At 50.3% G+C, this 23,517-nt stretch overlaps 1 protein-coding gene across 9 annotated transcripts in view; it reads right to left on the bottom strand.

The window, feature by feature from the left end:
* YEATS2 (YEATS domain containing 2) overlaps positions 1-23,517 on the bottom strand; it is a 1,675,245-nt gene that overhangs the window by 934,677 nt on the left and 717,051 nt on the right. For 8 of the 9 annotated variants that reach the window (XM_033957686.1, XM_033957691.1, XM_033957693.1 and 5 more), the window contains one exon: positions 18,345-18,528. In XM_033957686.1, the coding sequence (XP_033813577.1) occupies positions 18,345-18,528 (184 nt within the window). The remainder of the gene's footprint in view (positions 1-18,344; positions 18,529-23,517) is intronic. The other variant, XM_033957690.1, reaches the window with a different exon arrangement.

Genomic DNA, 23,517 nt, shown 5'->3' with positions numbered 1-23,517 from the left:
GTTAGGAGGTTGTCGAACAGTTTTTTTCTTTTGACGTTTTTGGTTGGAGGGTGTGTGAATGGTGTGCGAATTCTCCTATGTCTGGTTGAGGTGGATTTAATTATTTAGCTGAAGAAATTAGTTACCCCCCCATTCCACACACATTAATTCTCTTCCATTTTTGTTCCCATTATAAAAAACCCTAAGTTCCCAGAAAAAAAATACATTAAAATAAGAAGTGAAACCAAAGGCCCCTACAGATGAGAACATAACATAAGAATAGCCTAACTGGGTCAAACCAATAGTCCATCATGCCCAGTAGCCCATTCTCATGGTAGCCAATCCAGGTCACTAGTACCTGGTCAAAACCCAAAGAGTAGCAACATTCCATGCTACCAATCCAGGGCAAGCAGACACTTCCCCATGTCTTAATAACAGACTATGGACTTTTCCTCCAGGAATTTGTCCAAATCTTTCTTAAACCCAGCTAAGCTATCTGCTTTTACCATAACTTCTGGCCACTTCATTTTTAAGCTTAGATCTTTCCTTCTAAACAGAGACCTTGCTAGATGTCAAATACAACACAAGGGAACTTCGCATGGACTTAGCTGTGCAGGAAATGTGAATCTCCTCATACACTCACCTATAGTGCAAAAATGTGCAAAGGTCTGTTTTTTTTTTCTTTCGATCACTAGATAGCCTAATGCCACACAAGCAGCACTGTTACAAAAGGTCAATGCTAAGGTTAACAAAGTTTCCTTCCTTGGACCACAAGGAGATACTGACAAACCACTGGAAGAGATCCCAAAACAACTACCTAGGCACAATACCCAAAGACCCACTCAGTGTGTGAACCAGTTGAGTGGAGTGGACTAACTGGGGGGTGGAAATGGGCCCAGAGTTTGCTCAGGAGAATTTCCCAGACCACCTCTTCCTCTCAACACATTGACACACTGCCACCACCACCACCACCACTAGGAACACCTCACTGGGTAGGCCAGCAATGCTTATAAACTTTATAAAACACATTATTATATTTTCTTATAAAGCACATATTTTAACTGAACTCTCTGACATCCTCAGCCTTTCCAATCACAAAAATAGAAGGAAGAAAAGTTCCCATTTCCTGCTGTCTCATGTCCCCGGCCTATACAATATTTTTCTTCTGCAGACCCTTCAAAAGTCTGACCAAATCCTCATTTCACTTGCATTATAAAGTACTGAGGATGCCATCTCTCCCCAATCCCAGGTCCTAAAGTCTGAGACAGTAGCGCAAACTGCCCGATTCAGGAAGAAAAATTTTGATTCAGCTTATTTAATTGGTTTATCGATTTGATTTTTCTGCCCAGTTGGGTGATTTTTTTCAAAAATCCTGGTGGGTTTTATAGCTTTTTCACCCCCTTTGGCTTCTCCTAAGCACACTGGTGCTGTGGTGTAAATAAAATAAAGAAACAAAAAGGACTTTTCCTCTCTCTGTTAAATCCTACCTCACATTTGCGGTCTAACACCAGCTCTGGCAGGATACACATTTCAAATCTGACATATTGTAATCACAAAACAGAAAATAAAATTAATTTTTCTACCTTTTGTTGTCTGGTTATTTTTCAAATCTTGTTGGTCCCAGGCTCTGGTTGTCTTCTGATAACTTGCTTGCCAGGGTCTCCTTCTTTCTTCATGCTAACCATCCATCTGCCATCTCTGTCCTCCCTTTCCATTTCCCTTCCCTCCCCGGGAAGTCTGGTATCTTTCCTTTTTTTCATCTCCCTCCACAGATCCACCTTTTCTTAACTACCCTTTCATCCTGCATCTCTCCCTCCTTCCCCACCACCCCAGGGCCCACCATCTCTCCCTTTCTTTTCCCAATTACCCTCCTATCCAGTATCTCTATCCCTCCTCCAAACCATCCCTTGTGTCCAATTTATCTCCCTTTCTGTTCCTTCCCTCCCTAAATCCATGGTCCATCATCTCTCTCCCTCTCCTCTATTTTCAGACCCATTATTTCTTCCCCCCCAAAGTCTGGCATAAGCACATCTCTTTGAACACCCCCTTCCCTCTGTGTACTTATACACCAGGGTCCCCCCCAAAGGCCTGTCCCCCTGCCTTGAAGGCCTGCACACCCCCGAAGGCCTGCACCACCCCGAAGGCCTGCACTCCATTGAAGGCCTGTCCCCCCCCTTGAAGGCCTGTCCCACCCCCTTAAAGGCCTGGCTGCCTGTCCCCCCCCTTGAAGGCCTGTCTCCCCCCATGAAGGCATGCCCCCCCTTTAAGGCCTGCACCCCCCTTGAAGGTCTGCACCCCCTGAAGGCTGCACCCCCCCAGAAGGCCTGCACCCCCCGAAGGCTGCACCCCCCCAGAAGGCCTGCACCCCCTTGAAGGCCTGTCCCACCCCCCTGTCCCCCCCTTAAAGGCCTGCCTGCCTGTCCCCCCCGAAAGCCTGTCTCCACCCATGAAGGCATGTCCCCCCTTTAAGGCCTGCACCCCCCTAGAAGGCCTGCACCACCCTTGAAGGCCTGCACCCCCCAGAAGGCCTGCACCCCCCCAGAAGGCCTGCACCCCCTTGAAGGCCTGTCCCCCCTTGAAGGCCTGTCCCACCCCCTGTCCCCCCTTAAAGGCCTGCCTGCCTGTCCCCCCCTTGAAGGCCTGCCTGCCTGAACCCCCCCAAAAGCCTGTCTCCCCCCATGAAGGCTTATCCCCCCTCTTTAAGGCCTGCATCTCCCCCTGAAGGCCTGCCTGCCCGCCCCACCCTGAAGGACCGCTCGCCCCCCCCCCACCCCCCATCCAGATGTCCGGTTCTTCCCCTCTGGCCTCCCTGCACCATTTAGAGTAGAAGCAGCCTGCAGCAAGATCGCGATGTCAGCGATCTTGAGCTGCTTGTGCTGTCCTCCGCCGCGGACCCGCCCCCCCTCCTCTGACATCAGTGGAGGGGGCGGGACTGCGGCGGAGGACAGCATGAAGCAGTGCAAGATCGCTGACATCGCGATCTTGCTGCAGGCTGCTTCGGTACTCTTAATGGTGCGGGGAGGCCAGAGAGGAAGAACCAGACGTCGGGGGCGGGGGAGAACGGACGCTGGAGCACCCCCTCAGGGCTCGCACCCTGGGCGGACCGCCCCCCCCCTTGGTACGCCACTAATCCAGACAGTAGTGTGAGGTGAAAGTATGAACCGAAGACCAAGTGGCAGCCTTGCAGATCTCCTCAATTGGCGTGGACCTGAGGAAAGCGACAGAAACCGCCATCGCTCGAACTTTATGTCCCGTAACCCGACCCTGCAGCGAGAGACCAGCCTGAGCGTAGCAGAAAGAAATACAAGCAGCCAACCAGTTGGACAAGGTGTGCTTGGAAACAGGACGTCCTAACCGATTAGGATCAAAGGACAAGAAAAGTTGAGGAATCTTCCGATGAGACTGGGTGCGTTGGAGACAGAACATCAACGCCCTCTTACAGTCAAGAGTATGAAGTGATCTTCACCAGGATGAGAATGGGGCTTAGGAAAAAACACTGTAAGGACAATAGACTGATTAAGGTGGAAATCTGACACTTGGGATGAGTGTGGAGGACCACCTTGTCATGATGAAAAACAGTAAAAGGAGGGTCCGCAAACAAAACCTGCAGCTCACTAACTCTGCGAGCAGAGGTGAGGGCAAGCAGGAAGATCACCTTCCAAGTAAGGAACTTCAGATGAGCTTTGTCTATGGGCTCAAAAGGAGGTTTCATCAATTGAGTGAGAACCACATTGAGATCCCAAACCACAGGGGGAGGCTTGAGAGGAGGATGGACATTCAAAAGACCCCTCATTGGACAGAAAGCGACTTTCCATCAAGCTGCTGATGGAAGGCAGCAATTGCGCTAAGATGGACATGGACAGAATTTGTCTTGAGGCCAGACTGAGACAAATGAAGCAAATAATCCAGAACCGAGGACAAAGAAGCAGACAGAGGTTCCACATGATTCGAAGCACACCACGTCACGAATCTCGTCCACTGAGAATAACATTACCTGGTTGAAGCCTTCCGAGAAGCTTCCAAGACATCCCTCACCGATCAAGACAACCCAAAGGAAGGAGTCAGGTGGAAAGGAACCAAGCCGTCAGATGTAGAGACTGTAGATTGGGATGCAACAGCGAACCCCGACTCTGAGACAGCAGAAAAGGAAAAACAGGTAGAAGAAGAGGATCCCTGACACTGAATTGAAGAAGCAGGGAGAACCACGGCTGCCGAGGTCACCGATGAGCAATCAGGATCACGGTGGCGTGAGCCGACTTGAGATGCACAAGCGTTCTCAGAATCAGAGGAAAAGGCGGGAATGCATAAAGGAACCGACCTTCCCAATCCAAGAGGAACGCATCCGCCTCGAGACGATCTGGAGAGTGCATCCTCGAACAGAAGAGAGGAAACTTGTGATTGAGGGGGGAAGCGAACAAATCTATCTCCGGAGTCCCCCACTGAAGAAACACCTGACGCAGAGTCTGGGAATGAAGAGACCACTCGTGCGGCTGCAAAAGGCAACTTAACTTGTCCGCCAGGCAGTTGTGCTCGCCCTGGATGTAAACCGCCAGCAGAAAGATGTTGTGGCGGAACGCCTACGTCCAAAGGCGAAGAGCTTCCTTGCAGAGGGACAGGGACCCCGTACCCCTCTGCTTGTTGACGTAATACATCGCCACCTGGTTGTCCGTACGGACCAGAACCACCCGATCCTGAAGCAAGTGGCGGAAGGCCACCACGGCATGGTAAATGGCCCAACGCTCCAACAAGTTGATGTGGCAACGACGGTCCGCGCTCGACCAAGACGGTCCGCAGGCCGCCAAGATGAGCCCCCCATGCATACGCCGAGGACCATCGTCAGGACCTTGTGATGCGGAGGAGCGTGAAAGAGCAACCCTCTGGAAAGACTGGAAGAGTTGGTCCACCAACGGAGCGAGCGTCTCAAGGAAGGCATCACCGCAATTGGAAGAGAAGCGGGATCCCGATCCTGCCGCCACTGAGAGGCCAGAGTCCACTGAGGGACCCTGAGATGCAGCCGCGCGAACGGTGTGACATGCACAGTGGAGGCCATGTGTCCCAAGAGGACCATCATCTGCTTGGCCGAGACCGAAGTCCGCAGGGAGACCTCCTGGCACAGCCTCACGAGCGTTGCCTGCCGAGAGGGAAACAGGAAAGACCAGAGGCGAACCGTGTCTAGCATGGCCCCAATAAAGTGGAGGGACTGAGAGGGGCACAGCTGAGACTTTGGAAAGTTCACTTCGAACCCCAGACTCTGAAGGAAGGTAATAGTCTGATGGGTTGCTGAAATAACCCCCTCTTCCGTCGAGGCTTTGATCAACCAATCGTCGAGGTATGGGAAGACCTGAAGGCCCCTCGACCGCAGAGCCGCCGCCACCACCACAAGGCACTTTGTGAAGACCCGGGGGGAGGAGGCAAGGCCAACCAGGAGGACCCTGTACTGAAGGTGCAGGTCCCCGACCTGAAAACGAAGGAACCGGCGACAGGCCGGATGAACGGGCACGTGCGTATAGGCCTCCTTCAGATCGAGGGAACACAACCAGTCCCCCTTGTTCATCAAGGGATACAAGACAGGAAGCAAGAGCATCCGGAACTTTTCTCGAACCAGGAATTTGTTCAGCTTCCGGAGGTCCAGGATAGGGTGCAGGTCCCCGGTCTTTTGGGGGACCAGGAAGTACCTGGAGTAAAACCCCTGTCCCCTCTGAGAAGGGGGAACCTCCTCCACCGCCCGAAGGCGAAGCAGAGCCCGAGCCTCCAGAAGGAGCAAGGGCAGCTGCGCTCGATTCGAAAGAGACACGCCGGCAGGACTGTCTGGAGGCAACTCCCGGGAGTTCAGCGAATACCCCTCCCGGACCACAGTCAGGACCCAGGTGTCCGAGGTGATGCGGATCCAATTCTGGTAGAAAGCCCAAAGACGGCCCCCGATAGGAAGAGGGGCAGGGTCAAGGGCGGAGGGGGCCAGCCCCCTTCCGCCCCGCCAGTCAAAAAGACGGTGCGGGCTTAGACACAGCAGAGGTCTGAGGTTTAAGAGAAGCCCGCTGCTGCTGCCACCGCCGAGGAGGCGGGTGAGAGAAGGCAGGCGTAAACTTCTGTGGGTACCGCCTGGGCGGCAGCCGATAAGCCTTAGGAGGAGTGAGCTTTGGCTTGGCCCGCACCAACGATGCAAAGGAACCCTCGTGCTCCGAGAGGCGCTTTGTGGCCGCCTCAATCGAGTCATCAAACAGTTCATTCCCCAAATAGGGAAGATTGGCCAAACGATCCTAGGGGTTAGGGTCCATATCAACTATGCGGAGCCACGCCAGCCGGCGCATGGACACCGCAAAGGTGGAGACCCGGGAGGACAGTTCAAAAGCATCGTAAACCGTATGAAACAAGTGGAGACGAAGCTGCGAGAGAGAGTCCACCAAGCGCCCAAACTCTGCCCAACGAGAGGCAGGCAAGTCACCCTGGAAGGCGGGCAAGGACTTGACCAGTACCTTAAGGTATGAGGTAAAGGTGAAATTATAATTCAAGACCCTGTTGGCCATCATAGTAATTTGGTAGAGGTGCCTGCCAAATTTGTCCATCGTCCTCTCTTCCCGGCGGGACAGCTTCGTAGACCCTGGAGGGGTGATACTTTTTCAGGGAAGACTCCACCAGCAAAGACTGGTGGGAAAGTTGCGCCTTCTCAAACCCCGGGCAAGGGACGGTCCTGTACTTAGACTCCATTTTGGATGGGATGGCTGGGACCACATAGGGGGTCTCCGGATTCCGGAACAAAGCCTGGCGCAGCACCGGATTCAAAGGGAGCCACAAGGACTCCCGAGGAGGACAAGGCTGGTCCAACTCCTCCAAAAACTCCTTTGTGTACTTGGAGTCAGATTGGAGGTCGAGGTGGAGAGCCGTCCCCATGTCGTGCACAAACCTCGTAAAGGAGGATGGACGATCAGCCGACCGACCCTCGAGGGGGGAGGCCGAGCGAGACCGAGACGCCGCCAAGATGGAGGGAGAAGCCTCCCGAGAATAACGAGGTGGCCGATCAGTGTCCCCCTACCCCGAGCCCCAGGACGCCCCACCAAGGGAACGGGGCGGTCTCGAGGAGCGCCGACGCCTCGAGGGCACCTGAGGCGAAGACCCCGGGGTCTGGGGTGCCGAGGAGACACGCCTCAGGAAAAAGAAGGGGACCTCCCCGAAACCGGGGCCTCCCGGAGAGGCGTCTTGAACAACCGAGGGTTGGACAAGGATAACTCCGAGACCCGGAGACCCCAGCAGCGTGACCACCCGGGGACCGACTCCCGCCTCGGGGGGGGGGGAGTCCCGGGGTCGCTTCGCCAAGCGGCGAGATGGGGTCAAGGCACGCTCCGATTGGCGCCTCGGCTTCGTGCGTCCCGAAGGCAGCCTCGATGCAATGCTCAGGCTGGTCCATTGCCTGCGAGACCGAGGCCGGAGCCAAGCGGGCCAACGCCGAGGAGAGCTCCGAGGATATCATGGCCCGAAGCATATCCTGGAACACAGGCACTGTAACCATAGCTGGCATGTCAGGTGCAGCGGTGCATTCCACCGAGGGCGACCTCGAGTGTGAGTATTCCCTGGAGGTGGAAGCACCCTTGGAGGACTTAGACTGCCTTGACGAGGCCGGAGGAAGAACACTCCCACTATGGATGGCCGGAGACTCCGAGGTTGGCTTTCTCACCGGAACAGACCCTGGAGAAGGAAGAGGGCACTTACCCGAAGCCGACGCCCTCGAGGTCGAGGCGGGGCCCTTCGAGGCCAAGGCCAGTTTTGCTGGGCCCGAGGTCTTCGATGCCGACGTCAGGGCCGAGACCAGGGCCGGGGCCAAAACCAGGGCCTGCTCCACAGCAATCAGCTCAGCCATTCGGGCCCGTCGACGATGCAGGGCGCACGTCTGGAACGAGGCACACCTGGGACAAGTGTCCATAGGATGGTCCGCTCCCAGGCACAAGATGCACCAACGGTTAGGGCGGTAATTGAGAGCCGATGACCGCACTGGGTGCACTTTTTAAATCCGGTAAGAGGCCAGGATATAGAGAAAAGGGCCACGGCAAACCGGGAGCCCCCGGATGCCGAACTCGATCGAAGAAAAGAAAAGAAAACGACAGAAAAAAAGGCACACAGCGACTCCCGCACAAAATAAAGAAGCCACAGTGCTAGAAAGGCACTTTAACACGGAGAGAAAAACGACAGGGCTTTCTGGCTCCACAGAAAACGAAAAACTGAAGACCACGAGGAGGGGATGCGCCCTCTAGTGGAGAGGGAAGGCACACACATGCGTGGTGCAGCACCAGCAAACTTGAAATCTTCAATCAAGTTTGCTTTAAAAGCTGTCCGCGTCGGGATGACGTCACCCACATGTAGAGAATATGCAGCCTACTTGTCCTGGGATAATAAAAGGTATGGAGAACTTGGAATACGAGGAACGACTTAAGAGACTGGGATTGTTCTCCCTTGAGGAAAGGAGACTGCGAGAGGATATGATCGAGACTTTCAAAATACTGAAAGAAATCGACAAAATAGAGCAGGAAAAAAAATTATTTACAATGTCCAATGTGACACGGACAAGAGGACATGGACTGAAGATAAGGGGGGACAAATCCATGACAAATATCAGGAAGTTCTGCTTCACGCAACAAGTGGTGGACACCTGGAATGTTCTCCCACAGGAGGTTATTGCGGAATCCACCATTCTAGGATTTAAAAGCAAACTAGATGCACATCTCCTTACGAGAGGCATAGAGGGATATGGGTGACTAAAATTACACCAGGTGTACACCTGGCTGGACCTCCGCATGTGCTGATCGCCAGACTTGATGGACCAAAGGTCTGATCTGGAGATGGCAGTTCTAATGTTCTTATATCGCAGAACTTTCTCTAATTAAAAAACAACTAAGATCTTTGGAGCAAAATGGTGCTCAAGAATTGCCGCTGCTGGGTCAGACCAGCGGTCCATCATGCTGCAACAGTCCACTCACGCGGCGGCCTTCTGGTCATAGACCAGCACCCTAACCAAGACTAACCCAACCAGTGCCCATTCTTGTTCAGCAGGAACTTGTCTAACTTTGTCTTGAATCCCTGGAAGGTGTTTTCCCCTATGACAGACTCTGGAAGAGCGTTCCAGTTTTCTACCATTCTCTGGGTGAAGAAGAACTTCCTTACGTTCGTACGGAATCTATCCTCTTTCAACTTTAGAGAGTGCCCTCTCGTTTACCCTACCTTGGAGAGGGTGAACAACCTGTCCTTATCTACTTTGAATGTTTCAATCATGTCCCCTCTTAATCTCCTCTGTTCGAGGGAGAAGAGACCCAGTTTCTCTAATCTTTCACTGTACGGCAGCTCCTCCAACCCCTTAATCATCTTAGTCGCTCTTCTCTGGACCCTTTCGAGTAGTACCATGTCCTTCATGTACGGTGACCAGTGCTGGATGCAGTACTCCAGGTGAGGGCGCACCATGGCCTGGTACAGCGGCTTAACCTTCTCTGATCTGTTCGTGTTCCCCTTCTTTATCATTCCTAGCATTCTGTTTGCCCTTTTTACCGCCGCCACACATTGTGTGGACGGCTTCATCAACTTGTCGATCAGAACTCCCAAGTCCCTTTCCAAGGAGGTCTCTTCAAGTACCGCCCTAGTCATCCTGTATTGGTGCATGAGGATTTTTGTTACCGACATGCATCACTTTACACTTATCTACGTTTAACCTCATCTGCCATGTCGATGCCCATTCCTCGAGCCTGATTATGTCACGTTGCAGATCTTTGCAATCCCCCTGCGTCTTCACCACTCTGAATAACTTCGTATCGCCGCAAATTTAATCACCTCGCTCGTCGTATCTATGTCCAGATCATTTATAAAGATGTTAAAGAGTACGGGTCCAAGCACCGAGCCCTGCGGCTCCCCACTGGTGACGCTCTTCCAGTCCGAGTATTGTCCATTTACCCCCACTCTCTATTTCCTATGCTCCAGCCAGTTTTTAATCCACATAAATTTAAAGAGCAAGGAAATTACTATAAATAGAAAATAGCTGAAGCACGAAAAAAATACTACTCCACTCGTATTAGGAAGGCCAAAAACTCTTCTGTGCTATTTTCTATCCTTAAATCATTGACAGGTCCAAAGCACAACCAATATAATGATCAAAAAAGTTAGCCAACAGCACAAACTCTAGCATCCTTTTTTATTAAAAAAGTTGAACAAATTAGAGCCAACATTCAGTCACAAGGATCGCCAAAAATCACGACAGCAGAACTAAATTTCCTTTCAGTCTCAAAAAGCTCTAAATTCAACAATTTCACACTGTCTAACTTAAAAAGATTCTTCCAAAACAAGAATACAAAAGCTTCTAAACTCAATTTGCTCCCTCCAAAAATTCTTATGCATTTTTTGTCAATTTTGGGATCTATAATTCACAAAATAATCACTAACAGTTTAAATACAGGCACTGTTCCAAAACATTGGGAAAAAAAATTGATCATCCGACCTATCATTAAAAATCACTCATCTTCTCTTAACGATGAAGCAAACTTTCGTCCTATTGCTAATCTAACATTTCTGGCAAAATTAACTGAAAAGGCATTTTTTTAACCAAATCACAGATTTCATTGAAAAAACACAGGTGTTACATCCTAATCAGACGGGTTTCAGAACAAATCATTCGACATAACATTCAATGATAGGCTTAATGACAAGTATATTGTACTATTTAGATAATCACAAATCAGTTATACTTACTTCCCTTGATCTTTCAGCAGCATTCAATACAGTTAAGAACATAAGAAGTTGCCCCCGCTGAGTCAGACCAGAGGTCCATCTTGCTCAGCGGTCCGCTACCGCGGCGGCCCATCAGGCCTAGTGCCTGAACAGTGGTCCCTGATTAATTTTGTAACTTACCTCTAATCCCATCCCTATAATCTACCTTTACTCTTATCTGTACCCCTCAATCCCTCCGTCTTCCAAGTACATATCCAAAGCCTCCTTGAACCCCTGTAGCGTGCTCCTGTTTATCACATCCTCTGGTAGCGCGTTCCATGTATCCACCACCCTCTGGGTGAAAAAGAACTTCCTGGCGTTTGTTCTAAACCTCTCCCCTTTCAATTTTTCTGAGTGCCCCCTTGTACTTATTGATCCCCTTAATTTGAAAAATCTGTCCCTGTCTATTTTTTCTATGCCCTTCATGATCTTGAAGGTTTCTATCATGTCTCCTCTAAGTCTCCGCTTTTCCAGGGAGAAAAGCCCTAGCTTTTTCTGTTTGTCAGTATATGAGAGGTCCTCCATGCCCTTTATTAGCTTAGTTGCTCTTCTCTGGACCCTCTCAAGTACCTCCATGTCCTTCTTGAGGTACGGCGACCAGAACTGAACACAGTACTCCAGGTGCGGGCGCACCATAGCACGATCAAGGGATGACTTCCTTTGTCCTGGTCGTGATACCCTTCTTAATGATACCCAACATTCTGTTTGCTTTCCTTGAGGCCGTGGCACACTGCGCCGACGCCTTCAATGTTGTGTCTACTATCACTCCCAGGTCTCTTTCAAGGTCGCTCACCCCTAGTGCTGATCCCCCCATTTTGTAAGTGAACATCGGGTTTTTTTTCCCTATATGCATGACCTTGCATTTCCCTATGTTGAAACTCATTTGCCACTTTTTGGCCCATTTTTCCAGTGTTGTCAGATCTTTTTGGAGATCTTCGCAGTCCTCCATGTTATTGACCTTGCGATATAGTTTGGTGTCATCCGCAAATTTAATAACCTCACATTTTGTTCCTGCTTCCAGGTCGTTAATGAATATATTGAATAGGTGCGGTCCCAGCACCGACCCCTGTGGCACTCCGCTCGTGACCCATTGCCAGTCTGAGTAATGTCCCTTTACTCCAACCCTCTGTTTCCTGTCTGCCAGCCAGTTTTTGATCCATCGGTGGACCTCCCACTCTCTGCTGCTAGCCAGATTGGCCTCAATTGGAATTTCAGATACAGTCCAAGTTGGTTTCATTCATATCTTACAGATCGAGAATCTAAGGTTAACTTTAATAGCACATTTTCTGATTTTTCCCCTAATCCTCTCACCTCTCGTTTTTGTGAGCAGACTGCTGGGCACGATGGACCTCAGGTCTGACCCAGCAGAGGCATTGCTTATGTTCTTATGCCTCCCCTACAAGTGACATAAGCTAATGCCATTGTGCTGTTGGAGAAAACTCCCACCATTTGGCCCTCCAGAAACTTTTGGAATTGCACCAGCTCTAGCCTGTCAATTGACAATATCCAGTGGAAGAGAGGCCAACCCCATAGGATGGGACAACTAGTATAGTGGGCTCCCTAGCCCCAAAAGCTGGCATTTTCATCACTATGACCAGAAAGCCATGTGGGCCCAAGTCTCCAGAGTCCAAGGAAGACTGGAGTATAATAGAGCCCAACAAGAAAGGAAGGCATGTTGAAGAGGGCACCTTAGCGCTCTTGCCCAAGGGGCACCATCCAACGTGGCTGCCAGGGATCTTAGGACCTGAAGACAGCCCCATGTTGATTGAACAGGTTCTCACAAGAAGAAATTATGAGAACACAGCTACCATCAACGTGCCTGTTTAAGATAGATGTGACCAGCTGTTGACATCAAACAGAACACCCTGATATTCCAGAGGACTCGTGGGCATAAGACTGCTCCATCCGGAGTTCACAATGCAACCCATGCCCTACAGAACAGGGATCACCAGATCCACTCTATGGTGACCCTCGACTAACGATGGAGCTCTTATCAGGCAGTCATCCATGTAAGGGTGAACTGGCAGACCTATGTTCTGTAAATAAGATGCCACTACCAGCATCACCTCAGAGAAGGTACAGAGAGCTCAGAACTGGCAATGATTTTTTATCTTTGTTTGGGTATACATATATATATACTTTTTTTTTTAAACATGCAACTGCAAGCATGTGCAGTGTGGCTGGAAACATCAGCATGTGAACATAAGTATCTGTGAAATCTAAAGAGGCGAAGAACTCTCCCAGGGCCACCACTGCAATGACAAATTGCACTGTTTCCATGCGAAAACATGGAACCATGAGAGCTGCATTTACGTGCCCTCAAGTGTTTTTTAGGTATGAAGAATATGGAGTAGCTGCCAGTGTCCGAGAGATTGGATGGACCCCCGTCTCTATAGCTTGAATATCAAGCATTATACAGTGGCTTGCCTTTTGAATGCTGCAGTAGGTCAACTTGCAGAGTCGTCCACAAACCAATCCATCAGAAGCCAGGCAAGTCCAATGTGAAACCTGGCCAAAGAACATCCAAGACCTACATGTCGGACAAAAGGAGAGACAAGGCCAGTAGGCAACTGAGAATCTGCCTCCTACCTATAGAGGGGCATATTTCAGCCTGGCATCATTGCGCCTTTGAGCGTGAAATAGGAGGCAGAAAGCTGGAAGTGTCTGCATTTGGAGTACTGGAGATGTGGTAGTCTATATGGGTGGAATAGCCTGGAGCCACTAACAATAAGAGACCAGAACCTCTAAAGAATGGGTCTGCTAGCAGGCAGGGACATAGGGCAATGGTCCACCATATAAATCATGTCCAGTTCTTTGTCAAATCAAAACTAGTCCAAAAAGTAAAGGTTAGCCAAAGGAACCCTATAAGTGGAATGAGCAACTCAGTGGCAGATCCAGTACGCTGGCACCTTAGCCAGTACTCGCATAAGAAGCCAAAAGAAGGTGAGGAGGAAACTCCATATTCACAGTTTCCAGAGCGTCTCAGCCAAGACAGACAGGTGCAACCAACAAAGGATGCTGCTGAAGAAGCCTTAATGCTTAAAGCAGTTGCAGCAAAAACCTCCATCCTGAGCTTCAGAGTACACCATCCACTCAGCAGTCCTGCATATCTGTAAGCACCACACAACCTGCCCTTGGAAAAAAAGTGCTGGAAGACACCTGCGCAACTCAAAAATCCACCATAGGCTGATCCAGAAGCTGTTGGCACTCCTGTGTTAGCGGATAAATGTGAGATATTGTCCACACTATCTTAAGAGCTCCTTCCAAAAAGACGTACTGCTCTGAGATTTAAAATGCTCATATCAGGGTGACAGGGAAAGGCGGAAGACTGAGAGCACACTGGGAGGAAAAAGTGGGCAGAGCCAGCTGGGTGACTAAATCAACTTCTGTCAAAGTTTCTCCGGAGGACTCCGAAGAGCCAGAATACAGTCCCTGATCTCCCGTGCCTGGGAGCACTGCGCTGGAGAAAAAAGGACCAGTGAGCTACCGCCATCATCATCCGAAGGATCATCCAGATCAGGATCAGGCAGCACTAGAACAGCAGCAGACTGAGAGGAAGATGTGCCCATAGAAGCAACACTGCTTAGAGACAGATCAGAAGCGGATTGGGACTGCACAGGGGAAGAACACTTGCTACGCAATGCATTCTGCAAATGTGCCATAAAATATATGACGGCCTCCAGCTCCTGGCGCACAGAGTCACCCTGAGATGACGGAAAAATGAGGTTCAGAGGCTGCGGAGAGTCCGTAGCCTTGTGCATGAAACCAGTATGCATGCTGAGCCCTGAAAACAAAATATGCCACCCCGCCGGGCTAGCCAAGTGATTAGCTACCTACTGAATCAGGGGAGAGGCTAAGCTTTGCACAACCGCCACTCCCAGCTATGCCACGCATTATGTGGCACAAAAATGCTGCAAAAGCACCCAGTTTGTGCAATCCCAGTATGAATCCACATTAGGAGAGCCCAAGGACTCCATCCCATCAAGTTTGGTAGCAAAAATTGCAGTTTTGGAGAAGCAGGGAACTTTATTAAAAAAGATTACTAAAAATCCAAGATGACTGCTGATAAAAAATTCACATCAAAATCACGACATTTTTCATGCATAGCAAACATTAAATACATAAATTTTAGGATTTTTTTCAGGTAGGGGAACACAGGGGGACATGTAGAAACCTTGAAACGACAAAATTCAGACCCCTCTCCCCCCCCCCCCCCCCCCCCCGATTCACCTCATAGGTTGCGAAAGCCTTTACTCATTGTGACCTGGGTTGAAATCTTGGAAATGTGCTGCAGATTGCCACAGCTCTCTCACAGTAGCTGGAATCAGAGAACCACTGCCTCATGCTTAGAATGCCTCCATGGTAATGATCTTCAGGCTGCCAGTTAGATTCCATGTCTAATTGCACCTTCACCCCTGAATACCAAAGGATGTGCTAAGGAACAGGCAGAGGTGCGGAAAGCAGCCGGTGCCCTGCAAGACACTGTTGAGTCTCCTAGTTATGCCCAACAGCCTGCGCTGAACTATGTCCAGTAGTAAGAGAAACAGGGACGACCCAAACTCCTCAGAAGCAGATGCAGGCTGGCTGACAGGTACCCACTGGGATTGGCCTATCAGCTGCAGACTGAAGTCTGTGAGTTCTCCACGCAAGCAGAGCTGAATAATTGCTCCAAGCGTAAGAAATCCTGAAAAAGGATGAGAAACACTGAATAAAATAATAAAAGGAGGGAAAAGAACAAATAATCCTGCTAGCACACAAGCAGAAAGGAAAAACTGTAGGTGGAGCTAGAGAGCACACTGAAGTAGAGTAGAGTCACAGAGAGAAAATCCGGATTGGATTCCTTCTGCAGATGGCTAGCGGTCATGGGATACTACCCACTTGTCTAGAATGTCTCCCCTATTGCACTGGAAAAACTTCTAGATACAATAAAGCATGTGTAGGTTCCCACTCTGGTCTCCATTGGTGACATCAACCACTCTTTCTCTGAATGAAAATCACAGTGTCTACATGTATTTTCAGTGGGCCATTCAGTGAATTGTCCCACTTTCTGCAGGAGAATCATAGAATAGCCACACAAATTCAAACACGAGGCAGAAAATTCCTAGAATGACCAGATATATCACTTCTCAATATGTGGCTGTTTGTTATCAGTCACTTCTGTAGTACAGAAATCGGTGAAGATCCACATTTACACGATATTCACAAAACCGTCATAATGGTATAAAAATTGTATTTAGTATCTATGAAAAGATATACGTTAAATTATATTATAATTAAGGCTGCAAGTTAATCGCAATTAACTCTGCGATTAATGAATTATAAGTCTTGATTTAAAAAATTAATCACACTGTACCGACAACTGTTCTGCTCTCTTCCACTCCCAAAGCCTGTCTTTGGAGTGATCCAACATCGTTCCCCCAACCTACAATTAAACATCACCAGCTCTCTGCACAAGTCTACTTTAAAGATATTCTTCTGTTACTCCACAGCAGTGGCAGCATTGCACATTTCCTGCCTACAGCTTGGTCTGAAGCTTTCTTACTGACCAGTCATGTCCTTGCAGAAACAGGAAGTGATTTCAGAAGCACCGGGATGGGTCATTGGAAAAGCTTTGGAACAGACTACAGACAACTTATGTGCAACACTGCTGAAGACCAACAGAAAACCACCTTAAAGACAGGGGGGTGGCCAGGGGTGGGCAAACATTTTGACATGGGCCACAATGGGTTCTTAAATCTTTCTATCCCTCCATCCCTCCCTTCCCCCCGTGCAGCAGAACCCATGCCCAGCTTCCATCCTTCCCTCCCTTCCATCCCTCGTGCAGAATCATTGCCCAGCTTACATCCTTCCCTCCCTCCCATCCCTTGTGCAGCAGAACCATTGCCCAGCTTCTATCCTTCCCTCCCTCCCATCCCTCATGCAGAATCATTGCCCAACTTCCATCCTTCCCTCCCTCCCATCCCTTGTGTAGCAGAACTCTTGCCCAGCTTCTATCCTTCCCTCCCTCCCATCCCTCATGCAGAATCATTGCCCAACTTCCATCCTTCCCTCCCTCCCATCCCTTGTGTAGCAGAACTCTTGCCCAGCTTCTATCCTTCCCTTCCTCCCATCCTTGTGCAGCAGAACCCTTGCCCAGATTTCATTCTTCTCTCCCTCCCATCCCTCGTGCAGAACCCTTGCCCAGCTTCATCCTTCTTTCCCTCCCATCCCTTGTTCAGCAGAACCCTTGCCCAGCTTCCATCCTTCCCTCCCTCCCTCATGCAGAACCCTTGCCCAGTTTCCATCCCTCCCTCCCATCCCTCGTGCAACAGAACCCTTGCCCAGCTTCTATCCTTCCCTCCCTCCCATCCATCATGCAGAACCCTTGCCCAGCTTCCATCCTTCCCTCCCTCCCATCCCTCGTGCAGAACCCTTGCCCAGCTTCCAACCTTCCATCCCTTGTGCAGAACTCTTGTGCACCTGTTCCTGCCGTGCAGCCAAACCCCCACTGACCTTCCATATTTCCCTCCCATCCCTACCCCGCTGACCATGAGCCCTACATACCTCCCTCCGGAGCAGCGTCAGGCCGGCAGCACTCTAAAGAGGCTGCTTCGCGGCCTTCTCTCATCGGGACCTTTTGTGTGCTGCGTTACTGATGACATCATCAGTGAAGCAGTAGAGGGAATTCCCTGATGAGAGAAGGCCACGAAGCAACCTCTTTAGAGTGTTGCCGGCCTGACGCTGCTCTGGAGGGAGGTATGTAGAGCTTGCGATTGGTGGGGTTCGGATGGTCGGAGGGCCGGATTTAAAAACTAAACGGGCTGGATATGGCTCACGGGACATAGTTTGCACATGTCTGGGGCAGGTGCTGAACCATGGATAGGGAGCTGTAGACTCAAAAGCAGACCTTGAGGGGCCACAAGGTACTGAGTTCCACCAGCCACAAGAAGAGCTTGGTACTTTTCACCACAAAGCCTGTGTCACTGAACATGGGAGGGGCAGGGAGAGAGAGAAAAAGAGATATAATGGACCAAAGGGAAGAGGATGAAAGGAAGAGAAATGGAGAGATGTTGGATCTGGGGATAGATGGAAGGGAGATTATCAGTCCTTTATGGAAGGAAAGGGGAATGGATACACTGCCTTTCTGTGCCTACAGTCAAAGCAGTTTATATATATATATATATCTACAGATACTTATTTTGTACCTAGAGCAATAGATGGTTTAAGTGATTTGTCCAGAATCACAAGCAACTACAGTGGGAAATAAACAACATACCTTTACTTGTGCAATTAATTGCGATTAAAATTTTTAATCAAAAGGCAGCTTTAATTATAATGAAACAAAGAAACAGATAAAAAAGATGCAGATAAAAAAGGAGTCAAGGAAAATACAGTACTCCCCCAATATTCCAGGAACTCCTGCGAATCTTGAAAAACCGCAAATACGGTTTTTCATGGGGGAGACTGGAGAGGGCAGCAGGAGAGGCAGGAGAGAGCAGCCGGAGTGCCAGTGAGTGCAGGAAATCACTCACTGTATGCTCTGACCGCCTCTTCCTGCATTAAGTCGGGCCTTACCAATCAGGAGCTGCGTGTCAAAGCAGCTTCTGATTGGTATATACGCAAAGGGCTAACTTTTTTTTTTTTTTTACCTTTTTTCACAGTAGCACCTGCTACAGATTCTTGAAACTGTTTATTTGGTGAAGAAACTTGAGTGGCAGATGGTAGAATAGAAGTCTGTGCTGGAGACATACCAGAAAAAGTAGATTCATTGGATGACTGAGAAAAAAGGTAATCTTCTCCAAGAGAATGACGATGAAGCTGTACATCCACTACCTTCAGAAAAGAAAGAAAACATTATTTCAAGTAACACAATCTGTAATCCTGAGGTAACATTAGGGAGAGAAAAAAAAAGATTATGTTCTTACCTTGATAATATCTTTTCCAGTAGATTAGTTTGTCATTCTGGACAAGCAGGTTATCTCTCCATTGCCGCAAGACATATGCAGAAGGAATCTACCGTATTTTCACGTAGATAACGCGCACCCGTGTAAAACGCGCACACGGGTATAGCGCGCGGAAAACACAAATTTATGTACAGAAATTTTTATATACCGCGCACACCCGTGTACCGTGCATGCTGCCCGACTCTCCTCTGGCCACCCCGACTCTCCTTTCACCCGCCCCGACTCTCCTCTTCCCCTTGAAGTCCTGTCCCCACCCTGAAAACCTGATGCCCCCCCCCCCGACATCCGATTCACCCCAACGAAGAACCGCTCGCACCCCCACCACGAAGGACCGCTCGCACGCACTTCCACCCGCACCCGCACCCCCACCCTGAAGGACCGCTCGCACCCCCACAGCCTCCCGACCCCCCCCCCATCATGTAGAAGCTCCTACCGGTGTCCTGCTGCTTTCTCTTGGCGGTCCCGGCCCTTCCGTGAGCCCTGCGCCTGCGCTGCTTCCTCTTCTAGCGGTCGCCCTTTTTCTAACGTCTAGCACTCTTGCCCCGCCGACTCCCTGACTTGATCGGGGCAAGAGGGAGCTCAAGCCCTCTTGCCCCAGCCAACCGCGGCACACCCGACACGATCGGGGCAAGAGGGAGCTCAAGCCCTCTTGCCCCCCCCCGACACGATCGGGCAAAAGGGAGCCCAAGCCCTCTTACCCCACCGACTCCCCAACTCCCCGACAATATCGGGCCAGGAGGGAGCCCAAACCCTCCTGGCCACGGCGACCCCCTACCCCCACCCCGCACTACATTACGGGCAGGAGGGATCCCAGGCCCTCCTGCCCTCGACGCAAACCCCCCTCCCCCCCAACGACCGCCCCCCTCAAAAACCTCCGACCGCCTCCCAGCCGATCCGTGACCCCCCTGGCCGACCCCCACGACACCCCCACCCCCCCTTCCCCGTACCTTTGTGTAGTTGGCCGGACAGACAGGAGCCAAACCCGCCTGTCCGGCAGGCAGCCAACGACGGAATGAGGCCGGATTGGCCCATCCGTCCCAAAGCTCCGCCTACTGGTGGGGCCTAAGGCACCTGGGCCAATCAGAATAGGCCCAGGAGCCTTAGGTCCCTCCTGGGGGCGGGGCCTGAGGCACATGGGCCCAACCCGACCATGTGCCCAAGGTTCCGCCCCCAGGAGGGACCTAAGGCTCCCAGGCCTATTCTGATTGGCCCAGGCGCCTTAGGCCCCACTAGTAGGCGGAGCTTTGGGACGGATGGGCCAATCCGGCCTCATTCCGTCGTTGGCTGCCTGCCAGACAAGCGGGTTTGGCTCCCGTCTGTCCGGCCAACTACACAAAGGTAAGGGGAAGGGGGGTGGGGGTGTCGTGGGGGTCGGCCAGGGGGGGTCGCGGGTCGGCTGGGGGGGCGATCGGAGGTTCTTGGGGGGGCGGTCATTGGGGGGAGGGGGTTTGCGTCGAGGGCAGGAGGGCCTGGGATCCCTCCTGCCCGTAATGTAGTGCGGGGTGGGGGTAGGGGGTCGCCGTGGCCAGGAGGGTTTGGGCTCCCTCCTGGCCCGATATTGTCGGGGAGTTGGGGAGTCGGCGGGGCAAGAGGGCTTGGGCTCCCTTTTGCCCCGATCGTGTCGGGGGAGGGCAAGAGGGCTTGAGCTCCCTCTTGCCCCGATCGTGTCGGGGGTGCCGTGGTTGGCTGGGGCAAGAGGGCGGGAGTGCGTGCGAGCGGTCCTTCAGGGTGGGGGTACGGGTGCTGGTGGGAGTGCGTGCGAGCGGTCCTTCAGGGTGGGGATGCGGGTACTGGTGGGAGCGCGTGCGAGCGGTCCTTCGGGGTGGGGGTGCGGGTGCGTGCGAGCAGTCCTTCGGGGTGGGGGTGCGAGCGGTCCTGCGGGGGGAAGGTGAATCGGATGTCGGGGGGGAAGACTATGTAAAAAAAATTTTGTACAACGCGCTCACGCGTATACCGCGCAAGGTTATGCACGGTATGTAAAAACACGTATAACGCGCGCGTTATATGCGTGAAAATACGGTACTCCGGGGGGGTTTTCTGTGACCCTTCTATTTCACTAGGCGCTCTGCTGCCACCTGCAGTTAGTACCCAACCTGCAAGAGCTCCACTGAAATTACGTGAAGGGAAAATGGTAAACTTCCCAAACAAATAAACTGTTCTGCTCAAACATAACACTGGAACAAGTAATGAACAACTAACAGCCAACAGTAGCATCAAAGGAGCTCTGGTAGTATCCCTGTAGACACTAAAACATATTATACTGCATTCTTCAGGGCCCAAAGGACTGACTGGTAACCAAGATACAAACTTAGAGAAGAATAAATAGAATGAAACAGTAGGAAGGAACAGAAAGGTCTGGGAAGGGGGTCCAGAATGACACACGTATCTACTGGAAAAGACATTATCAAGATAAGAACATAATCTTTCTCCAGTGTAATAGATGTTTCATTCAGAACCAGTGGGATGTACAAAAGCAGTCCCACAAATCTAAGGCAGGCTGATTACGCTGGCCAGTAACACGGAAGACCCTAAGGCAGAGTTCTCTCTTGCCACAATGTCCACCCTGTAAAAATTTGCAAATGTGGGAAGAGTAGACCAAGTCACAGTTCTACAAATCTCCACTGGAGAGACTATCCTAGCTTCCGCCCATGACGAAGCTATACTTCTGGTTGAATGCACCTTAACAGAAACAAAGGACTGTTTCCCACAGTTAATGGCCATACGGATCCATCTGGAAATTGTGGCCTTGGAAGCAGGTGCTACTCGCTTAATCAAATGAGTCAGCACAAAAAGATGGTCTGAGAGTCTAAACTCGTTGGTGACTTCTAGATAGTGAAGAAGCACTCTTCTCACGTCCAACTTCTTCAAAATGTGGTCCTGTTTCTTAAAACCTGTGGACTGGAATACAGGTATGTGGACTTCCTGATTGACATGAAACCACTTTTGGCAGAAAAGGAGGAATGGAAGATTAGTTTTTACTTTCGATAATCTGCTTTCTGTTAGTTCCTGTAGGATTCCATAATCTAGGTGTTTAATCCCTTCCTGCAATTTGGGAGTTGCAGTAATCCAAACATTTTTCTGAGCATGTGCTCCTCCTACCTTAGAGAAAGAGTAAGAGCCCCGTACAGTTCAGTCCCAAAGCCAAGCAATCATACCGGAACCAATCCATGACAAATAAGGGGGCAAAGGGAAACCTCCCCGGCAACAATTTCTGTTAAGATCAGCTCTGCAAAATATAAAACAAGTAATAAACGAGCAAAATGCAACACAGAAAAGACCAATGTAGAACTAACCTACTGTGTGCAGTGAGCACTCACATGAAACAGCCACTGACAAGATGTATACTCACAGAAGAGTGACCTGCCCCCAGAATCTTTCAACTTGCTGGAAGATCCTGAAGCCTATAAGGAGAATAATTGAGGCAAAAAAATGCAGGCGATTCCAAAACAATGGAACTTGTTAAGAGAGGGCAGGTCATATGGAATCCTACAGGGACTAACAGAAAGAAGATGGGCCTCTTCTCCCTTGAAAAGAGAAGACTGAGAGGGGACATGATCGAAACATTCAAGATATTGAAGGGACTTGATTTAGTAGAGAAAGAGATTGTTCACCCTCTCCGAGGTGAAGAGAATGAGAGAGCACGCTCTAAAGTTAAAAGGTGATAGATTCCATACAAACATAGGGAAGTTCTTCTTCACCCAGAGAGTGGTAGAAATCTGGAACGCTCTTCCAGAGGCTGTTATAGGGAAAAGTACCCTCCAGGGATTCAAGAAAGGGTTAGATAACTTCCTGCTGAACCAGAACTTATGCAGGTAAGGCTATACTCAAATAGGACACTGGTCTTTGACTTAAGGGCCACTGCGTGAGCGGACTACTGGGAACGATGGACCACTGGTCTGACCCAGCAGCGGCAATTCTTATGTTCTTATCTTCCATTCTGTTACATCTCTTCCGGATTCCATACTCTAGGTCACATAACAAAGCAATGACAGCATCTAGGGAGGGACAGAAGAGCCTGCCCACATCGAGGTCCCAAAAATAGCATCAGAGTGAGCCGCCACATCCACTCGATAAAACCAGGTAAAGGTATGAATAGAGGACCAAGTAGCCACCCTACATAATTTCATCCAAGATGAATCGCTCAAGACTCCGTGCATGAGACAGTAACACATCTAGTCAAGTGGGCCATATAAGAGAAGCCAGTGGCTGCCTACAGCGGGCAATGTAAATAGCAGAAATGGCCATGCAAATCCAAAGGGTGATCATGGACTTAGAAGCCAGCCCACCTGGCCAAGTTGGAATAGTCAGGACAAAGAAATGATCAGACAGCAGAAAGCCACAAGTCTTCTCCAAATAGTGGAGCAAGACTGATCTTTTCGCACCAATTCCTCAAACTGAAACACAGGCAAATTAACCTCATTTGCTAGAAAATAAGGCATTGTACGGAGAACCACCCCTGCTTCCGTGATCTGCAGAAAGGGTTCACTGCTTGAAAGAGTCTGAATATTCAAAACACACCGTGCTGAGACAATGGTGATCAGAAATACAGATTTGATAGTCAGATCCAGTGGTTCAAATGGGGCTTCCATAGAGCACAGTAGAATGAGGTTAAGATGCTATATAGGGAAAGAAAGACACCAGGGAGGTCGCAAGTGAAGTGCCCCTCAAAAACCAGGTCACATCGGGATGAGCAGTAAGCGAACTGGAACCCCTATGTCCTCGGAAGCAAGAAAAGCTTGCTACCTGAACCTTAAGAGAAGCCCACAGCTAAACCAAAATCCAAGCCCGCTGGAAGAAAACACAGAACCACCACTAAGGGAGCCCGCTCAGGCTCTACCGGATCCTTGGCATACCACTG

This window comes from Geotrypetes seraphini, chromosome 9 (genome assembly GCF_902459505.1).
Source record: "Geotrypetes seraphini chromosome 9, aGeoSer1.1, whole genome shotgun sequence".
NCBI classification, from domain to species: Eukaryota; Metazoa; Chordata; class Amphibia; order Gymnophiona; family Dermophiidae; genus Geotrypetes; species Geotrypetes seraphini.
The sequence above is the reverse complement of the archived record's forward strand: the minus strand, read 5'-3'. Positions and strand labels throughout refer to the sequence as shown.